An 18,312-nucleotide genomic window follows, 5' to 3' on the forward strand; every position below is an offset into this window, starting at 1 on the left:
CTTGTCGCAGACGGACCGCCCTGTAAAAGCTCATCATTCCTACGAAGGATTGCAGTTCCGCCTTGTTTGTTGGTTCCGGTGCACTAGTTATTGCTTTGATCTTTTCAGAAGTTGGCTAAAACACCTTAGAGCTCAGCTTGTATACCAAGAATGGCACTTCCCGTACACTAAAACGTTGGAATATAGATTGTGATGCTGAAACGCCGAATTGTAGCCACTTCTCTGCGTACAATCCCTTAATTGTATTGACGGTCAGAATATTTAGAGTGGCCTTGTCAACATGCAGTTGTTGATAAACCCGTGTTGAATCAATCTCGGGGAATATCTGTCCACCGCGAAAAGTTGCGACCAAATCGACGCTTTCGGCAAAGAATACGCAGTTTGCTTGATGCTCGCATGCACAGTGCTTCTGTAGTCGCCGGACAACTGCGAAGATCCATTCTTCTTCCTGGCCACTACCAAGGATGTTCGAAGCGGCGATGAACTCAATTGTGCCTTGAGCTTAGAGCTAGCCGAGTTCTCAAGAGACGGCGTCGCGTAGAGCAAATGAAACCTGCCAGTATTACAAAAACTTGGGTGTCATGTCTTCAGCCAGGTCGATGCGTACAGGTGGGCCTGAATGTCTAGTGAGAGCGTCGTCGAACACCGCAGAGAACATGGCTAAGGTCTCTTCAATGGTTCTTCCTGTGAGATTGTTGAGCCCATGCATTGTTATTTCCAGTTTTTCGAATCAAATTGTCCCAAAAAATGCCTCCTAGTCCTCAAGCCACGAGCAATGGTAGCTGGGCTTTGTTGTTTTTGAAAGAAACAACCACGAGCATGAAACCCATGATGTCTAAACATTCTCCCGACCATGTCTGTAGAGCAGGCTTGCGTAGTTTGAACACCGGGGTGTCATGAGGCCAGAGGTGAGCAAAAGTCCCTCCACTTATGATCGAGAACGCTTTTCCGAGTCGATTTCAATCTTGAGGGGCTAACCAGAAAGCAAAACTGTCACGATGAACCTAGGTGTGGTTGTCGTCTGTGCTGTTGTGTGAAAAACAGAAGGAGGACAATCGTCCTTCTGTTTTTTCAACCTGAGTCTTTCTCTTCTAAACAATGGCTTATTTGATGCTTCAGTGCTTTAGCCTTTTAGAAGGACAAGCCTTGGCGATGTGATCCTTCTTGTGCAGATGTCACAAATGGCATTTTTGAAGAAACTCTTCTTGGCCGTGGGATCTGCTAGACCTCGGAAGCACTGAGACGGCTTGCTTATAGCGCAAACAAGAAATTTCTGCCGATTCGCACTGAAAGTGTCAGCCTGCTGCTTATATGATATGTGGGGTTATACGTCCAGAAACCACCATATGAATATGAGAGACACCCTAGTGGAGGGATCCTCAAATTTTGACCACCTGGTGTTCTTTACACGAAGCCAAACGGGCCTACAGCATTTTGGCTTCCATCGAAAAGGCAGCCGCTGCAGCCGACTTTCGATCCCACGACATGTGGGTCAGCAGATGAGTACCTCAGTCACTAGACCACCACGGCGTATCTCAGAAAAGGCTTCACTGTTTTGTTCAAGGTAGGATTATGTACACAGTAGTCATTGAACTCAGCTTCATAGAAATTCTTTAAAACTGGTGGCAGAGCGCCACAGGGTATGTAGTCCCCATCTGCCCTTCCCGAATTTGTAGGTTGTTGTTAACGGTAGCTTATCCTCCGATGAGCAACCATTTTTCAAGACAAGAATCGTGTATTACACATACCAGTTTGTTTCAAAGCATGACTACCAAAGGTAGCCTTGTAATACCTGGTTGAGATTAGTCGTCCGCGCTACCGTCCCATCGTCGTAGAATCTACGTTACCAAAGTCCTTCACCAAGGTCCGCAGAACTGTCGCATTATCTTTGAAGGATTCGTTAGCAAGCTGGTCTTGTTTCTGGAAATGATAAACAATAACAGCCAAGTAACTCAGAAGACCTGTGGTGGATGTGCTGGGTCAGTATCTTGATGATATTGAGCAATTCCATCTCGGAAGGCTTTTGTGGGGCCACCAGGGCCCTCTGATTTTCGGAAGTTTGCTCACCGCACAGCGTGAAAAGCACCACTCGTTTCTTGAAGTATTCTACTGTTCCGTTGGCTTTATAGTAGAGCTCCAGGCCCTCTACCCATGACGACGAGTCCGTGCTGGGCACAAAATCTGGCATCTTGTTTTTGGCATCGTCTTCAAGGTAAACTTGCTTCGCGGGGCCTCGCTTCCTAATAGCCAGTATTACGAAGTCCGTTTATTGCACTTCCAGAACACTGAAATCCAGTAGACTGGTCACGAGCTTAGAGCCCTCGGCGGCGCCACTTCGTTCTCTTCGTCTTCGCTCGGATCTCCTAAAAGTGATATATAGTACTTTGTCGAAGCTGTTACGGCTACGGACTCAAGATACGGGTGACTTCATTACCGTAAAATGCTGCCAAATTTATTTGAGCTCTAGAAAGGATACAAGGCATAAAGGCCAGAAAAAGTAAGCATGTTGAGAGTCCAGATTCCCGTTCAGTCGGCAGCAGATTCCATTTCAAATTGCATGGAGGCTGTTTATGACACGAAATGGCAAGATAAAGGATAATCATAGCCAAACAAAACCTTAGGTTTTGTTCCTGTGATTATAGCTCCCGTGATTTGAATCTTAGCTGGTCACCGACAACATTTATTTATGTATTCCGGTTGCATAAGACACTCGCGTGGATTGCTTAATAAACGAGAATACTTGTTTACGCCCGTGGTCATCTCTCATCTTTCGCATATACGACACAGGCTTAACATGCTTTAGTATGCCTGTTTCAAAGACTAAAAAGCTAACGTGAATGCACTTGCAAGAATGAGATACCGGTTACTGCAAAACAGGACCAACGGCCTTTAATAAGAGCACGTGGAAAAGCGTGGCTGCACGTACAACCGACCCGTCGCAGGCAGGATATAAGAGCCTGCTGGTAAAAATAAGATGTCGCAGCCTATTAGACATTCCAGGCATTTCAATGGTCAACCTTCTCCCCGCCTCCACCATCAGTGTCGTTAAGACTATGCCAAGGAGTGCCGCAAACAACTATGATTGCTAAAATAAGGCAATTTAGATGAAGCAATGTTTTTGCTTCACTTTCTTAGATATTAGACCAAGGAACATATCACTACAATATATTTTTACCCATCATTCCTACTGGCATGCTGGCATACAAGAAAATATCGAAGTGTCCCCCCAAGCGCGAAGTGATAAATGTAACAACAAACTGTAATGTTACATGAAGTGAAGACAGGCTTACAGCTAACTCTTTTGGGTCCGATTTCACGTAACTTTTCAAAACGCTAATGCAAGAGAATACGACTTTCCAGGGCAAGATGCGCTTTTTGCGCTCTCTCATCGCGTTGAGAAAGCAGCCCGTAGAAGGGCATACGAGACATCTGCTGATGTCTGCCGAGATTGCGTGCCCGCTAGTGAACGCACTCTTAGAATCAAACCTCTTAGTTGCTGCTCGAAGTGAAATGGTTTGCTGTAATAAAATAACGAAGTTCTGACGAGGCTGCGCGTGGTAGAATGTATGCTTGCCACACAGAAGCTCTAGGTTTCATTCTCGCTCGAACCAAACGTCTCCATTACTGATTCGCGTGTATATTAAACATTCAACCATGAATAACACCCATGTTTTGCTTTAAACCAGCCTAAAAAAATGGAGTGAGCTACTAAACACTATCGCATTGATAAAACGCATATACATGAAAGGCAAATAGCAACCACGCGTCAGACACCGAGTATGCGTATCTAGTAGATGGTTTCAAGCTACCTAGCTATTGCAAAAAATGTGTTGCCTATTAACACTGGCACATGCCCACACTGGAGGATTTACCAAGAAAACTTGTAGTAGCCTACATGTGAACACTATACAATGATTCACAGCCTATTACAAACATGTACAACAAAAGAAAAGAAATCGCAAATTGTCTTTTAGGAATAAATAATCTATTATAAAATAAAATTGAATCAATAAAAAATGAGAGCTACTGCCAAATCAATAGACTGAAGTTCTGATATCACCAGAGAGTTGAGGTTACCTCCCCCGATTAAAATCGAATGGATATGCTACATTTATTCGCATTACCAATTAGATCACTAGTATTCATCAAGTATATAATAAAGAAGACGTCATATTGAAATGCGTTTAGATTCTTCAAGAAAATTACGTACCTCGTCAAATACGTTCCTGTGGCAATGCCCAAAGCCGAAGGCGCCAAAACTGAGAAAATTATCTGCAGTTAAATATAAACTTACTGTGAGAAACGAAATATCTAGAAGTCTTTTTCTCAGTAATAAATAGTTGTAACATGATGTAAAATAATGCTCAATGGCTTCTGTTTATTCGCAGAATGGGCACAGGGAATATATCGCCTGATCAGCTCCGTGTGAATAAAAGTTTATTGGGGAATACGGCACCAAAATTTGGTAAATATTATTTCTAACTTTCTAAATTTACTGCACTTTAGGTTTTCATGAATATACGAGTTTCTGATAGTCTGTCCATTTAGTAATACTTTCCACCCCATCTACATACATAGCTAATGCTTTAAATCTGATCGATAATACGTATTCTATTTCTGGGAGTACCGAAATCATAGGACCATCAAGCGAAGCTCGGGCTAACGAATTGGCCAGTTAATTTACCTGTATTCCATTTCATTTCATTTCATTTTATTTCCTTAAAGACCCCTTGTGGGGCATTACATAAGGGGTGGGTACATAAAAATTGAGCAGAAAACAATCGTTTGTCCTAAAGTGAAAGATGATTAGTGATATTGGTTGTGAAGGTAGAAGTACAAGTAATGGCAGGAATGTCGCCTGAAAGGCCATTCCAGGCAACTGCTGTGCGAGGAAAAAATGATGTTGAAAAAGTAACGGTGCGTGCACGTGGGCGTGCGACTTGAAGAGGATGATTAGTTCGTTGAGAGATGTACGCTGGGGGAACAAAATAAGGTGGCATGCGCATCGAGGTGTGAAAAAAACTTATGAAATAACGAAAGACTGGCGATACGGCGGCGGAGGGAAAGGAGGGGCAGTTGAAGTTCTGCCTTTAGTGAAGATACGCTGACGTCATGGGAGTAAGAATTATTGATAAACCTAGCGGCACGGTTTTGAATACACTCAAGGGCGTCTTCAAGATATGCCTGTTGCGGGCTCCAGATTGGGGAAGCATATTCAAGTTTAGTTCTTAACACAGAGTTAATAACAGTGGTGTGGGACCAATACTAACTTCAGGCGTTACAGTTGAGGCGAAACTAATGTGCGCAAAGTCAATAGAGCTCTTAATTGTTCTGAAGCTGTCAGAGCTGTACACATAGAAAGAGAATCTGTAACGATGATTGCATTGACTTCGTTTGAAGGCAGTTTTCGAAGCGCCAAAATAATAGCCATGAGCTCAGCTTCACACACAGAAGTGAAGTCTGGCAGCCTCGCTGACAATGACCAGCTGAGGTAATCACAGGCAATTTCTACACCTGCCTTTTCATTATTCGCCGAAGCATCTCTGGCTATTATGTTATTTGTTTCTGCATAGAATACGTAATCTTTTAATCTGCTATTTAAAAATTTCAGATATTGGAGCTTAGATTGCCGGGGCTAAATTTCATCATATTCTATCGTAATATTGTGATTTAATGCAATAGTTTCAATTACCGATCTATTTTTCATCTTTATGCTTTCCAGTTTCTTTTGGACGAAAATAATCTGGGGAGTATGAAATAGAGTTCAATGAACAAGAAAAAGGCGTCGGGGGTCACTAATAAAGGTATAATCAGGTCTTCTAGCTGATAAGCTGTAAAATACTAAGAAAGTTTGTACCGTTAGGATACAAAACCTGCAAAGTGTAGTTGGCATGCGAGCTTCTTGATCCTAAGGAGTCTTAGGATCAAGAAAACTAATGGTTTTGTTTTGTAGGCAGAACCACCCAAAAATAATATGCATCCAAATTCAAATATTGGGCGCATGTACAAGTTATATAGATTAATGAAGTGTGTCTACGTACCCATTATCGTGTTACTCAACCTGCGCAATAAGCCTGAAGACCGTCGAGCTTTTGCTGCTATATAGGCTATGTGAGGGCTCTACTTAAGTTTTGCGGAATGGGTTCCTGCTTATAGAGTACAGACATTGAAGTAGAATCTGATAGTGGAAACACCAGGAGAGCTCTTTTACTGATTATCAGAGACATTAAACTTGACTGCAGCCAAATTTCTGGTGAATACATACACCTTCACAGTTATTTGTGCAAAAAAATAAATCTCACTGTCTTACACGAGAAACGCGATATCATCTGCATAAATGTAGACAGCGATATCTCGATCGAAAGGAATGGAGTTAATCAGAACATTGAATAATACCGGAGATAAGACAAGCCCCTTCAAGACTTCCGCGTTTCTGTTTTTATTTAGATGAACAACAGCCGTCTTTACACAATAAAATTCCATTGATTTTACATATCCTGCTAACCATTCAGTAATATATCTCGGAAAATTAAAGTCGTGCAGCATATTCATTAAATTAGGTGCTCAACGGTGTCATGAACTTAAGCTATGCCAAGTGTCATTAGCACTGCGTAGTGTCGTCTTTTTCAGGTAAGCTGTATTCAGCTCTCTAAATTGGCATGATCGCACCAAATTGAGCACTCACTGCGAAATGCAATTTCGTTTGGCTTTAGTATTAGTTTATCTGTCATTCAAATATTTTTTCTGTTTTTAAAACACTTTCTATAGTTTTAATCAGGTGAAATGTTAGAGAGGTGGGTAAGATATTTTCAACGTTAAAACCTGACCCTCGTTTTTTTAACAGGGAAACTACTCTGATTAGTTGCCAGTCGTGGGGTATCCAGGCATTGTTTAAGGAATAGTTTAGAGAACTGAGAACGTCACCGGGTGATGACATAAATAAATTTTTAATCATGGGAACTGTTGTGCATCAGGACCTGGAGCAGACGAGGGTAAATGTTTAATCCCGTTTGACACTACGGACAATGTCACTTTTTCCAAGTCAGTTGTTATGATAGATTTTTGCCATCTGTTTGACGAAACTGAACAAAATATATTTTCTAGACGTGTACTGACTGACTCTAAAGATTTTCCCATTTCTTCCGACGATAATATTTCACAATGCGAGTTTGATAGAGACAGCTGGATTTCGCGGGATCTCGTATATAGAAATAACGCTTTTTTATTTTTAGGTTTGGAAAGAAAGTTTAAATGGCTTTTGCCAGTTTACATTGGCTTGAGCGAGCCACCATGCGTTTAAAAGCAGCGGCAATAAATTTGTAACCTGCCGAACTTTTGGGGGACTGATTATGAATTAGCTGCATACAAGCTGCTAGTCATCATCTACGGGGACGAGAGCAATTTGAATTCCACCACGAGTTTTAAGGCACCCTGTTAGCTGAATCAATGATAAATTTTGCTTTTTGGACGTGTTTTTAACTACTGCATTTGATTTTATAGCTTTCATTTTATCACTGTCTTCAATAAAAAATACGAAACAGCTTATTGGTTACTTTTAAATTTAGAATCATTTATAAAGATTTGAACTTGGAAAAATGATGAAGTAATTTGGCAAGGAATTTCAAACAATACAGGAAAGTGGTTACTGTTGGTGGCGCAGCTGAAGGCAGTTTAAGAGATGCTAAAAATAGCCAAGCTTATGAAAGTCAAATCTAAGGCAGAGTGGGATCGGTCTCAGATAAATGCGATAATTTCTAGCATCGACTCAATATAACTTATTGTCTATAGACCAGTCCCACAAACGTTGTTCACATTGATCAGTCCTAAAACCCAACCAGTTTGGTGAGTATTAAACCATCCAACCATAATTTTTTTCTTTACATCACAACTTGAAAGTCATGTCTAAACATCGCGTGCCTTTTACGCCCACAGAAAGGTAGTCATTTATTAGAGAAAAAGGCGAGCATCCTGGCAAGGTTATGTCAAAAACAACAATTTGCACTCAGGGGACATATATTTGTACGAAGTTGTGACCTTTGAACTAACTTTATTATTGACAAATAACGCTAAACCTTCTGCTTGGCATGAGCGATCTAGACGGAAAGACCAGAAAAAAGTTAATTTAAACAAATGATGTGCTGAAAGCCAAGTTTCTTATATTGTAATAACGCCTGTAATGAATGTACACCACAAATACAAAACATATGTACTAGCTGAGTGAATAGATCGATAGTTCCACTGAAGAATGTTTATAGACTCTATTATTTTAACAAAATTAAGTCGCAAAACGCCTTCTTTCTAAGAAACACTTTTTTAAAAAAATCGCTTTTTGGGAGGTTGTCTGTCTTGTATTTTTTGCTTTTTGAATATTGTGGGGAGACAGGTTTTTTTTTTTTTTTAGAGAGAGGGGATCGAGTGCACTTTAGAGACTTTATATTTATGTCTATGTCATCTGAATCCTGAGTACCATCTGGTGTGTCATCATTCAGCCTCAGGTTGACTCCACGAGAGGGCCCTGCAGCCTGTACTTTTGAAGGCGGTAACTCTGATTCTGCTTTACTTAATGAAAGAGAATCATTGTTATTTTGTGAAGCAGTACTCATATTTCTCGTTGATCTATATTTCTTGTTGTGCTAACTGATTGGCTATAATATGAGGTAAAGACTCAAAAAGCTTGGTAGCCGAACGATCCATAGCTTTTTCCATATATTTTTCGATCATGTCCGCCATGAACACTGAAAGAGAAGCCTCCATTGTTGCATTATGGCGGGCTGCAGCACCAGCATATATCTGGGTTCTAGCCTAAATTTCAGCGATGACGTCCTTTCGGCAACATCGTTTCCGATCAACCATTTCAAAAAATTTGATTCCCATCAAGCGCTTTGGCTGAGCCATGCGGGCTGTCTGCGCAGTGCACTTCATGGCGAAGGCTGTACTTTTATTCTTTACTATTATATTCATTTGAGTTATGCTCCGCATCGAAAGTTCGGCATATTACAGCTCACCTGCATCCTATCAGGGACTGACCATAGCGCCAGCACTTTCGAAACAGAAGCGGATGAAGCAACTACGGTTCGACTCTGTATATTGGAGGCCACGCGTCTATTTCAGTGGGGTAATTAGATCCGGGAAATGTGACAATAACAAACTATGTTACTTTTGGTGCTTTATTCTTATCTACAACTAGTCCGCATCTATAAACTGCAATCGCCCCTGCCTCTAAAATCATCCCCATGACCCCAGCTGGAGTAATGTTGATATCGACACCTCGAAAAAGATCTTTGACGCAAGCTAGGTTAGAAAGAATAACAGCGCTCAATGAATTGGTTGCAAACACTGAGCATTTTAGCATGTCTCGCACACAAAGCTGGTCAGACAAAAAGCAGAGAATGCCTTCCTTGCAAAACTTTCGAACATAGGTGATGCTCTGATAGTGAACTGCCAGTGCTCTCAGTTCCGACTAAATCACTTTTGGATTCTTCAACCCAATGACACCTTCGTTGCACGAAATAAAGCTACACGCACGGAAGTGATGTCATTGCGTAAGAATTGGTCCACTGGTAGCTGATGTGGAGGAAGAGAAGCAGGACCAGAGGAAAGCCCCTAGTCCAGGTGAAGAAAACTGCATCTGTCTAGATTCACTAGCCAAAAAGACACTCGCTAATCAATTCTGACGCTAAAGATACGCCTGTCTCAGAGGAAATTCAGTAGCGGCTACTCAGATTTCAGCCAAACCCCCGAAATAGTACAGCAGACAGGACAAAGGCGCAGCCGTGGGACAGCGTGGGACGCCCTCGGGCTCAGTCATAATTCTTCGCATCAGCCACAGCTTCAACGAACTGCATATAATTGGTTGCAGATATGTAGAGGGTACATCACCTTTCCACAGAATGATGAATAACAATGGACAAAAGAAAGGCCGTCCCTCCAGCTTTCGCTGAGATTGCTGAGTTGATTGATTGATTGATATGTGGGGTTTAACGTCCCAAAACCACTATATGATTATGAGAGACGCCGTAGTGGAGGGCTCCGGAAATTTAGACCACCTGGGGTTCTTTAACGTGCACCCAAATCTGAGCACACGGGCCTACAACATTTCCGCCTCCATCGGAAATGCAGCCGCCGCAGCCGGGATTCGAACCCGCGCCCTGCGGGTCAGCAGCCGAGTACCTTAGCCACTAGACCACCACGGCGGGGCAATTGCTGAGTTCTACGCAGCCGCCAGGTGCTATTATCAGTATAGGAAACTATCTTCTGCATACCAATATTTACCGAATAAAAACTGATTTAACTGATAAATAAATTAAAATTGAGTCTATTAAAGAGACCGAGCGACTCACTGAAAGAAATAGGTTTCAGAGAGTAATGTCAAAGCTTGAATAATGTAACAGCCTTGCATTGTGCAATGGCATGTGAAATATCCCTCGTCGACTAATGAAATGCGAGATAGAACGACGCAAATAAAAAAAATTCATAGACGTGAAAAAACGAAGGCGAAGAAGACGGCAGCAAGTCAGGGTTAATTGTGGTCTGAGGGCCCCCGCGGGTGGTAGACATAGCACGTGGTCGGAGCGGTCACGCTTCGCAGGACGCCAGCAGCTGGGCAACCCCTTCGATGGCATTGGGATAAGCCCCGGGGCTTCCGTGAGCATCCGCCAAAACTTCGCTGAAAGTGGTAAGCGCCACTTTTAGGGTGCATCTCATAAATGGATATCAAGCGTTTTGCCCTTCACCTCATTCCTTTCGGATACTTGCAGCTTCACATGCGGCTTCGCAGCGAACGCCGAAGAGCAGGGTGAACGACATGGAATGCGATAAGGAACAGCTGATCGAATATACACACATGCACGTAGAGATAAAAAGTGCCAAGCATTCAAACTTGAGAGAGGGGGAGGAGGGGCGCGCGGCGAGGCACGTAAGTATACTCCGGCATGCTCGACGATGCTCTGCGCCTTCATACAGTTTTACTACTATACCGCTGAAACCAAGGTGTGGCTCTGCAATCACTGGCCTACCATTACGCCACTGCGTTGGCTGACTCGCTTATTCAGGCTTTAGGGCGTTTGTGTAGCTTGTTTATTGTGCTGTGTTAGACTTTCTTCACTGAAGTTTTGGAGCAATTACCAACTTATAAATACACAAATACACATTCTGCTGCGCGCTCGAACACTGAGAAGTGGGGAGAGCAGTATTTTATGCATTATTCTGAATTTTGAAACATTGCGATACTATGCGAAACAACACTAGAGCGGTATGCAGTTGTATGTCAGAAATCAACCATGATCGAAGTTTCTTTTCAAGTCAGAGGGACGAAAATTGCATGCTCTTACAACATGGACACATGTGATGACTACTGAGTGAACTCAGTGAAAGTACACCACAATTGTGTGTGAAAAACAATAGCATGCTGTGTGAAAGCAAAAAAAAAAATATAGCAATAGCATGCTGTGTTAAAGCAAAAAAAATATAATAAAATTATATATTAATTTTTTACACTTTATTTTTATTCAAACAACCAAGAAGATAGCGGCAACCATCGAGAAGACATGGTGACGATTCTTCAATTCATGCTTTATTTGTTAAAACAATATGTACACAAATACACGTAGTGAACAAACGGTGGCCTCGTGCTCTCTGAGCCACGATGAAGACACCTTCTAAACAGGGGCGTCACAGTTTCCTCTAAGGTAACGTTTGTAGAACATTCCACGGCTGCACCACGAGATGAAGTTGTTTACGTGCCGGAGTTGGTGTGCATCTGGCAGTGAAAAATAGTAGACGAGGTGAAGTAGACATCTTGACACCAAAAACAAAGATAGGATGAGGATCTTGGGTAGCTGCACATACGTCGATTATTCACTTAGCAGAGCAGCACTGCGAAAAGACGACATCGTTGATATCGCGTCCAAAGAGAACCAAGCCTCGCACCAGACTGTCTTGATACCTACACCTAAAGAGTTTTAGACGTTGCTCACATAAATAGCCTGATGCCAAAGAGAACTCCACCCCAGGATGTTTTCAACATTGATATGCAGCTATGCGTCTTGTGGTCCCACAAGTGGCGGAATATGGAAAAAATTTGGTCCCTTAACTGGCGCTCAGCGCGTCTAATGAAATTTTGATGTTCCGTAATACGTATACAGTGGCAGCAGCGCTGTCGCAACACAATTCGACCAGTGTTTCATGCAGCGCATGTTTATGCATTACTCGAGACAGAACGTAGTGCGGCGTTGTTCGTTTTTGAAGTGGTTATTCTGTTTCCTTTTTTTCTTATCGCAGGAAACCGAAGGTGCCTTTGACAGGTGGTAAATGGCCACGGTACACGTTCGAAGAGCCTTGGGTGATCTACCTGGAGCCGAACAACTACACAACCATTGTGGAGCCGAAGAGGAAGATATGCGAAGTGTGGAAACCAGTGCTTCTTAGGGAGTAAGTAAATGCTGGCAAACTAATACGACAGCAAACAGCGACACCATATTATGTGCCTCTGTGCACTGTGGTATTGTATAAGGAACGACAGTATCTTTGGATTCACTATTATGAAGCTTCCGATAACACTGCAGATAAAAGAGTAACACAAATAGGTTCAATGACTGAGGCAGAAACAACTGATGAGAACTGATTCTTGGAATGCCACGTGGTGGCGTAATAGTTGAGAAAGGAAAACAGGCAACTAACCGTCTAATGCACGAAGCTACAAGGAAGTCCATGCGGATTACTCAGAAATGTAGCCTCTTAGTTGCAAAAAAACAATTTCTAGAGGGGTATGCAACTCGGTACTGATGCCTCTCTGGGTCGCTCACTATAACTTTAGTCTAGTTGCCAACTTACCTTGCTTAGAAACAGGTAGCCTGTGGAGCAAAAAGGACAAGTGTACACTGGAAATGCCAAGAGAGGGATAGAAAAAAAAAGGTCAAGTGAAAGACAGGGATGTTAACCAGAAGAACAATTCTGGCTTGCTACCCGACACCGGGGAAGAGGTAAGGGAGATAAAAAGGCGAAGAGAGAAAAAGAAAAAAGAGGAATTGGAAAATGTGAACTCTTTTTTCTATACGGTCTTATTGAATTACCAATATATATCTACAATAAAGTAGCAAGAGCTCCCGTTGCACTCAACTCACTAGGGTAAGAAGACAGGCAGATAGGGAGAGTTGAAGGGGTTCCGCTAAGGAAGCTCAGCAATCGAGGTGTCGCACTGGTAAGTTCGATAGCGCGAGTTGTATCCCCAGCCACAGCGGCTGCATTTCGACGGGGGTGGAATGCAAGAACCGCCGTGTGCCTAATTGATCTAGAAACTCCAACAACAGCATGCCTCATAATGATGTTTCATTTTGGCACGTTCATTATTATTCGTTGTTATTTGCGCACAAGTTGTCTCATTATTGAAGAGTGGAAGAAAGCGAAAAAAGAATAAGGTGGATCTGCCATATGATGTCAATTAACACGTCAAGACTTCGAATTGGGGACGCTTAAGAGTAAATGATATGTCATCTAAATAATCAAGATATTAATGCGGTGTCACAAAAGCTCACATTATTGCGCCCTCACTGTATCATCTCTTCAAGAAATGCGGCATTTGTTTGTTCATGCCCACAAATGATACTTCTAGCTGGCTGGCTGGCTGGCTGGCTGCCTGGATGGGTGGTCGGTCGGTCGGTCGGTCGGTCGGTCGGTCGGTCGGTCGGTCGGTCGGTCGGTCGGTCAGTCGTTCTGTTTATAGAAATTAACTTATTTATGGAATTTAACCTATTAACGTTTATGGAATTTAACTTATTAAGTGAGACTACGAGAGACGTCGTAAAGTAAGGCTATAGATAAATTCGACCACCCGGGGTTTTTCAACGTGTGCTTAAATCGCACAAGAGACAGATTTTTCACATTTTGTCTCCTTTAAATGCAACAGCACGACCGGTTTGAATTCATGTATTTCAGGTCAGCAACCTAGCACTGTAGCGATTAGGGTTACACTCCAGGTACTAACATTGCGTCGGTGAAAAAAATTTACAAAGGTAAAATTAACCATCGAGCTACAGCAGCAGACATGAGAGGTGGTGGCCGAGAACATTCGATTGCATGGGTATTTTAAGTCTTTCAGGAAATGCCAAAGTAGAAAACAATAGCTTTGCCACTTAAACCTAATAACAGATTATATGCGGACGTCACGCAAAGGCAGTTCCTTTTCTGCGTGCCTTCTTGTTACCAATCTAAGGACACTATACTATGTCTGGGAAATGTTGTAGGCCCGTGTGCTCAGATTTGGGTGCACGTTAAAGAACCCCAGGTGGTCGAAATTTCCGTAGCCCTCCACTACGGCGTCTCTCATAATCATATAGTGGTTTTAGGACGTTAAACCCCACATATCAATCAACTATACTATGTCTGTCTTTTTTATAATAAAGATTACCGCACTTGCAGAGGACACGGCAATGTATATTGTGACCGTGGCCAAAAATATATGACCATGTCACGGCAACAGCCTCGAACATATCACAAAGGTATACGGTCCGAGTGTTTTCCTGCAGCCATAAATAGAGCTTGCACAAAAGCGCTTCATATATATATATATATATATATATATATATATATATATATATATATATATATATATATATATATATATATATATATATATATATGTAACTTTGCCGGCCACCCCGTAATGCACACTAGCGATCCGTACACTTTCGTCCATACCACGTACGTACTCCCTACAAGGTTTATTTCTGACATATTCTTTTCTTTATTTCATGGACCCCTATCTCACGTTTCTTGCACGTTGGAAAGAGCAAACAGCTTCGCTATTTTATTTGCTTGTCCGCAAAGGCCACCTCGGGCGTCTCAAGCAGTCAATGGCTTTTCAGTGAGTTCCTCACATAAAATTTGTCCCAACAGCAACGTTAACGTAGTGACCGCTGTTTTGTTATTGATATTATTCGGTGTATGTGAAGAGAAGTTGGTGTCCATGGATTACGTCGGCTGCTCCTTTTTTCTAATGCAATAGCTCTCATCGTAAAGTAGTTGAGATCAGTAAAAGTACACAAATGGGCCCATGAACGAACCCTTATGGGAAATCGCTGTTGAGTTGAGTAAATATGCCTTCTTCAAAACTAGCGTTCTATGCAGGGTGTGGTTGGGAAAACTTGCGTGTGTGGTGTGTAGGAATCAGGCAGTGATGCGTTCCGCCTAATTTTCAAAATTATGGACACTCGCACACTTGGACCCAGTACTTCCGTACAAACGGATGTTCGCTCAATAGATCAGTTCTGTTCAATACAAAACTTTTTGTGTTTTGTGCTTTCCTTAAATGTTATGAAAGCATCTGGAACGTCCCAAAGCTTTACGCTTTAGAAAAATGCTGTTCTGTTCAAAATTTCTCTTAAAAAAGTATGAGCTGTACCCTAAGATTGTATTGTTGGTTGTACTGATTTTGTTCGAATGGACCCTAGCAGCTTTTCACGAGGTGAAACACGAATGGCGCTACTAATTACTGCTTGGAGAATGCTATACTACGTCTCGCCGTGCTGCTTAGTGAGGTTATGAAAAAAATCTTTGTTTAAGTAACGCTTTACTGATTTAATGATGACCTAGTCACTCTTGTCTCAAACACCTGTTGTAAAGAAAATAACGCACAAGCACGCATGCATGTTTGCCCACACACACGCACGCACACACACACACACACACACACACACACACGCACGCACGCACGCACGCACACAGCAGAAATTGTGCAATCATGCACCATGTAATTTCTGTGAGCCCGACAATAAAAAAAACTAATCACAGGTATGCAAATAATTTACAGTAATGACTTTTCGACATGAAAAGCTTCACAGCGTGAAATGACTCCGGGAAAAACATATTGCTCGTATGGAAATATGAGCACCTACTAAACACACTGACATATGTCGTTGGTTCCAACCGACATGTTTCGTGCGTGTTTATTGAATGTGGCTATGGCTATTACTCTACACAAAGTCAAATACGACTGAAATAACGTGGCACGCCCCGCCAATTTTTTACGCAGTGAATTTTGCAGCATATTAAGCAAAGTTAGCTTGATTTATTGCGATGTCGTTGCCCTCCTGCACTGTTACGTATACAATAAAAAAAAACGGAACATTGTTTCAATGCAGGTCGAAGCCAGAAGACCGCTCCTTCTTCCAAGAAGAGGACTCGACCAAAGAAGAAACTGAAACTAATGAAGTCGACAACACGGGTCAAATTGCAACGAGTCCATCCACGTTCCTATGCTCGGCTCTGATATTATTCATTTCTTTTGCCGGACTTACGCTGTGTTAGCCATTCACTTCATCCCGTTATGTTTCCGTGTTTGTGTGTGGTTAGTTGTTTTCTTTCCTCCACACGACAGACTAACGTTCGAGGCTTAGTACTTTGAACAAATGCTTGCGTTGATGAATCCAATTTTGCTGAATAACAGTTAGCTTGTGTTCATGTTTAAGCTGCACTGTAGGGGTCGCTGACATAGACGGGAGAGGGGCGGTGCTTCCAGCTTCAAAAACTGTGTGACATACAGTATTTTATTGATACATAGAATCTTTCAGTGCATAGATCTTCTCAATTATTTTCCTAGCCTGTCTACCGGTCTTCAGGTGCACTTTGCCTTTTCCAAGGGAAGAGTATCTATCTGACGTCATTTATGTTGACCCAGCTACCCATCCCATGCCTGCTTTCTCCTCTCTTCTCCCCTTTCTCTCCTCGGAGCCATAAATAAACAAGTATTTTAGAGTGAAAGCTGCTGTGTGATTACAACACTGGTCACACGCTGCGCCGTAGTTCTAATCTAATCTCTTTCTTTTAGCAAGAACAATCATAAAACCAGAAATGGCACTTCAGCCTGTGGTGACAATAGGACCTGTCTTCCTCAGAGCATCAGCGGCCTTCAATAGTATTATTTATTGGCGTCAGCGTCTCAAACCAAATCGAGTTATGAAAGACGTCGAAGCAAAGGGCTCCGGACACCTTTACCCCATTGGTTTCTTTCTCCCCCTCTTATTGCGCAGAAAGCAACTAAAGCGCTGCTACTTTACCAAAAGTCAACAAACCTGAGCGACCGCCTGTAGACTGTGTGTGCTCCCCGAGTGTGCTCGTGATTGTGTGTACCTTTTCATCTCTCTGCAACCTCTTTTCTCCCCTTTATCCCTTCCTCAGTGCAGGGTAGCAGACCGGATGTGCGTCTGATTAACCTCCCTGCCTTTCCTTGCATCTTTATCTCTCTCTCTCTCTCTTATGTCATGTATCAGCATGTATGTGTCAGCCTTGTTGCCCCTCTCTCTATCTCAAAAAAGTTTAGGGAGGAGGAGGAGGGTATGTTTGTGTGCAAAGAAGGGAAAAGAAAAGAAAATGGCGACGACTAGAAGGAAGCTGAATATATTGTCACCGCGATAATCCTTCATTTAATTTGGCCGATATGCGTCCGAAAGACACAAGTGAATCACAGCACCGGTGGCAAAAAAACTGCTCTGGTGTCCACGGCTGCGCTCTCTTTGATGGCGAGGGTCGTGTCCGATGAAGTGCGGCACGAACGTACCATAATGGATCGCGTGTTCCTGATGAAGCATTGATATACGCTAAATATGCAAGCCACGAAAATATCACAGATTTAGCTAAATCACGAAAATTTCACAGATTCAAATTGAGTAATCTTTCAATAGGTGCTACACGCCAATTCCACGATCATTCTGATTATATATACAGATCCTGATTTTTTTTTACCCTTCAAGTGGTACAAATATGTTCATATTTGTACCATTCAAGCTTTATACATGCCCAGAATATAGCCTGTTATCCAGAGTCGTATAGTGAAAAAGTAACTTGAAGTCGGGTGAGATCTTTTATTATGATTGTGGTGATTAGAAGGTTGTATATGATGGCCGTCAATATAATATATGTGGATATTCATATGACAAAACAAAAAAATTATTTGAGAGTATTGCTATACATAGGGTCAATTTTGTGTTCAGCATTCATGGTTGGTCTTAATGCTTCCAACACGGCCTATTTTGAATTTAGTTCTAACCAAAACGCGGCTGCCGCCACCACCACTGGATTTCGATTATGCGATCTATTGTCGAGTTTGCGAAGGCGTGTCATACTGCCCTTCATAAATATTTTCCACTAAAAATCTGAGAGATTAGATGGAAGTTCATATGGGCTAGTTGGCATTGAAAATAAAATTTAAAAATGAAATGTGGTATGTTTTTTGTCTTGTTAAACAGAGACACCGAAAACAGCCGAAGACAATGCAGCTGCACCACAGCGAGACGCTCGCACATGGCATGGTACGGCAGG

General features: G+C 42.3%; 1 protein-coding gene across 1 annotated transcript in view; it reads left to right on the forward strand.

The window, feature by feature from the left end:
* Nucleotides 1-16,755, forward strand: part of LOC119171773 (uncharacterized) — a 41,232-nt gene extending 24,477 nt beyond the window's left edge. Inside the window, exons 5-6 of the mRNA XM_037422608.2 lie at nt 12,280-12,429; nt 16,137-16,755. Coding sequence (XP_037278505.2) covers nt 12,280-12,429; nt 16,137-16,302 — 316 coding nt within the window. The 3' untranslated portion in view covers nt 16,303-16,755. The remainder of the gene's footprint in view (nt 1-12,279; nt 12,430-16,136) is intronic.
* The last annotated feature ends 1,557 nt before the right edge of the window (nt 16,756-18,312 follow it).

This window comes from Rhipicephalus microplus, chromosome 4, assembly GCF_043290135.1.
Source record: "Rhipicephalus microplus isolate Deutch F79 chromosome 4, USDA_Rmic, whole genome shotgun sequence".
Lineage (NCBI taxonomy): Eukaryota > Metazoa > Arthropoda > Arachnida > Ixodida > Ixodidae > Rhipicephalus > Rhipicephalus microplus.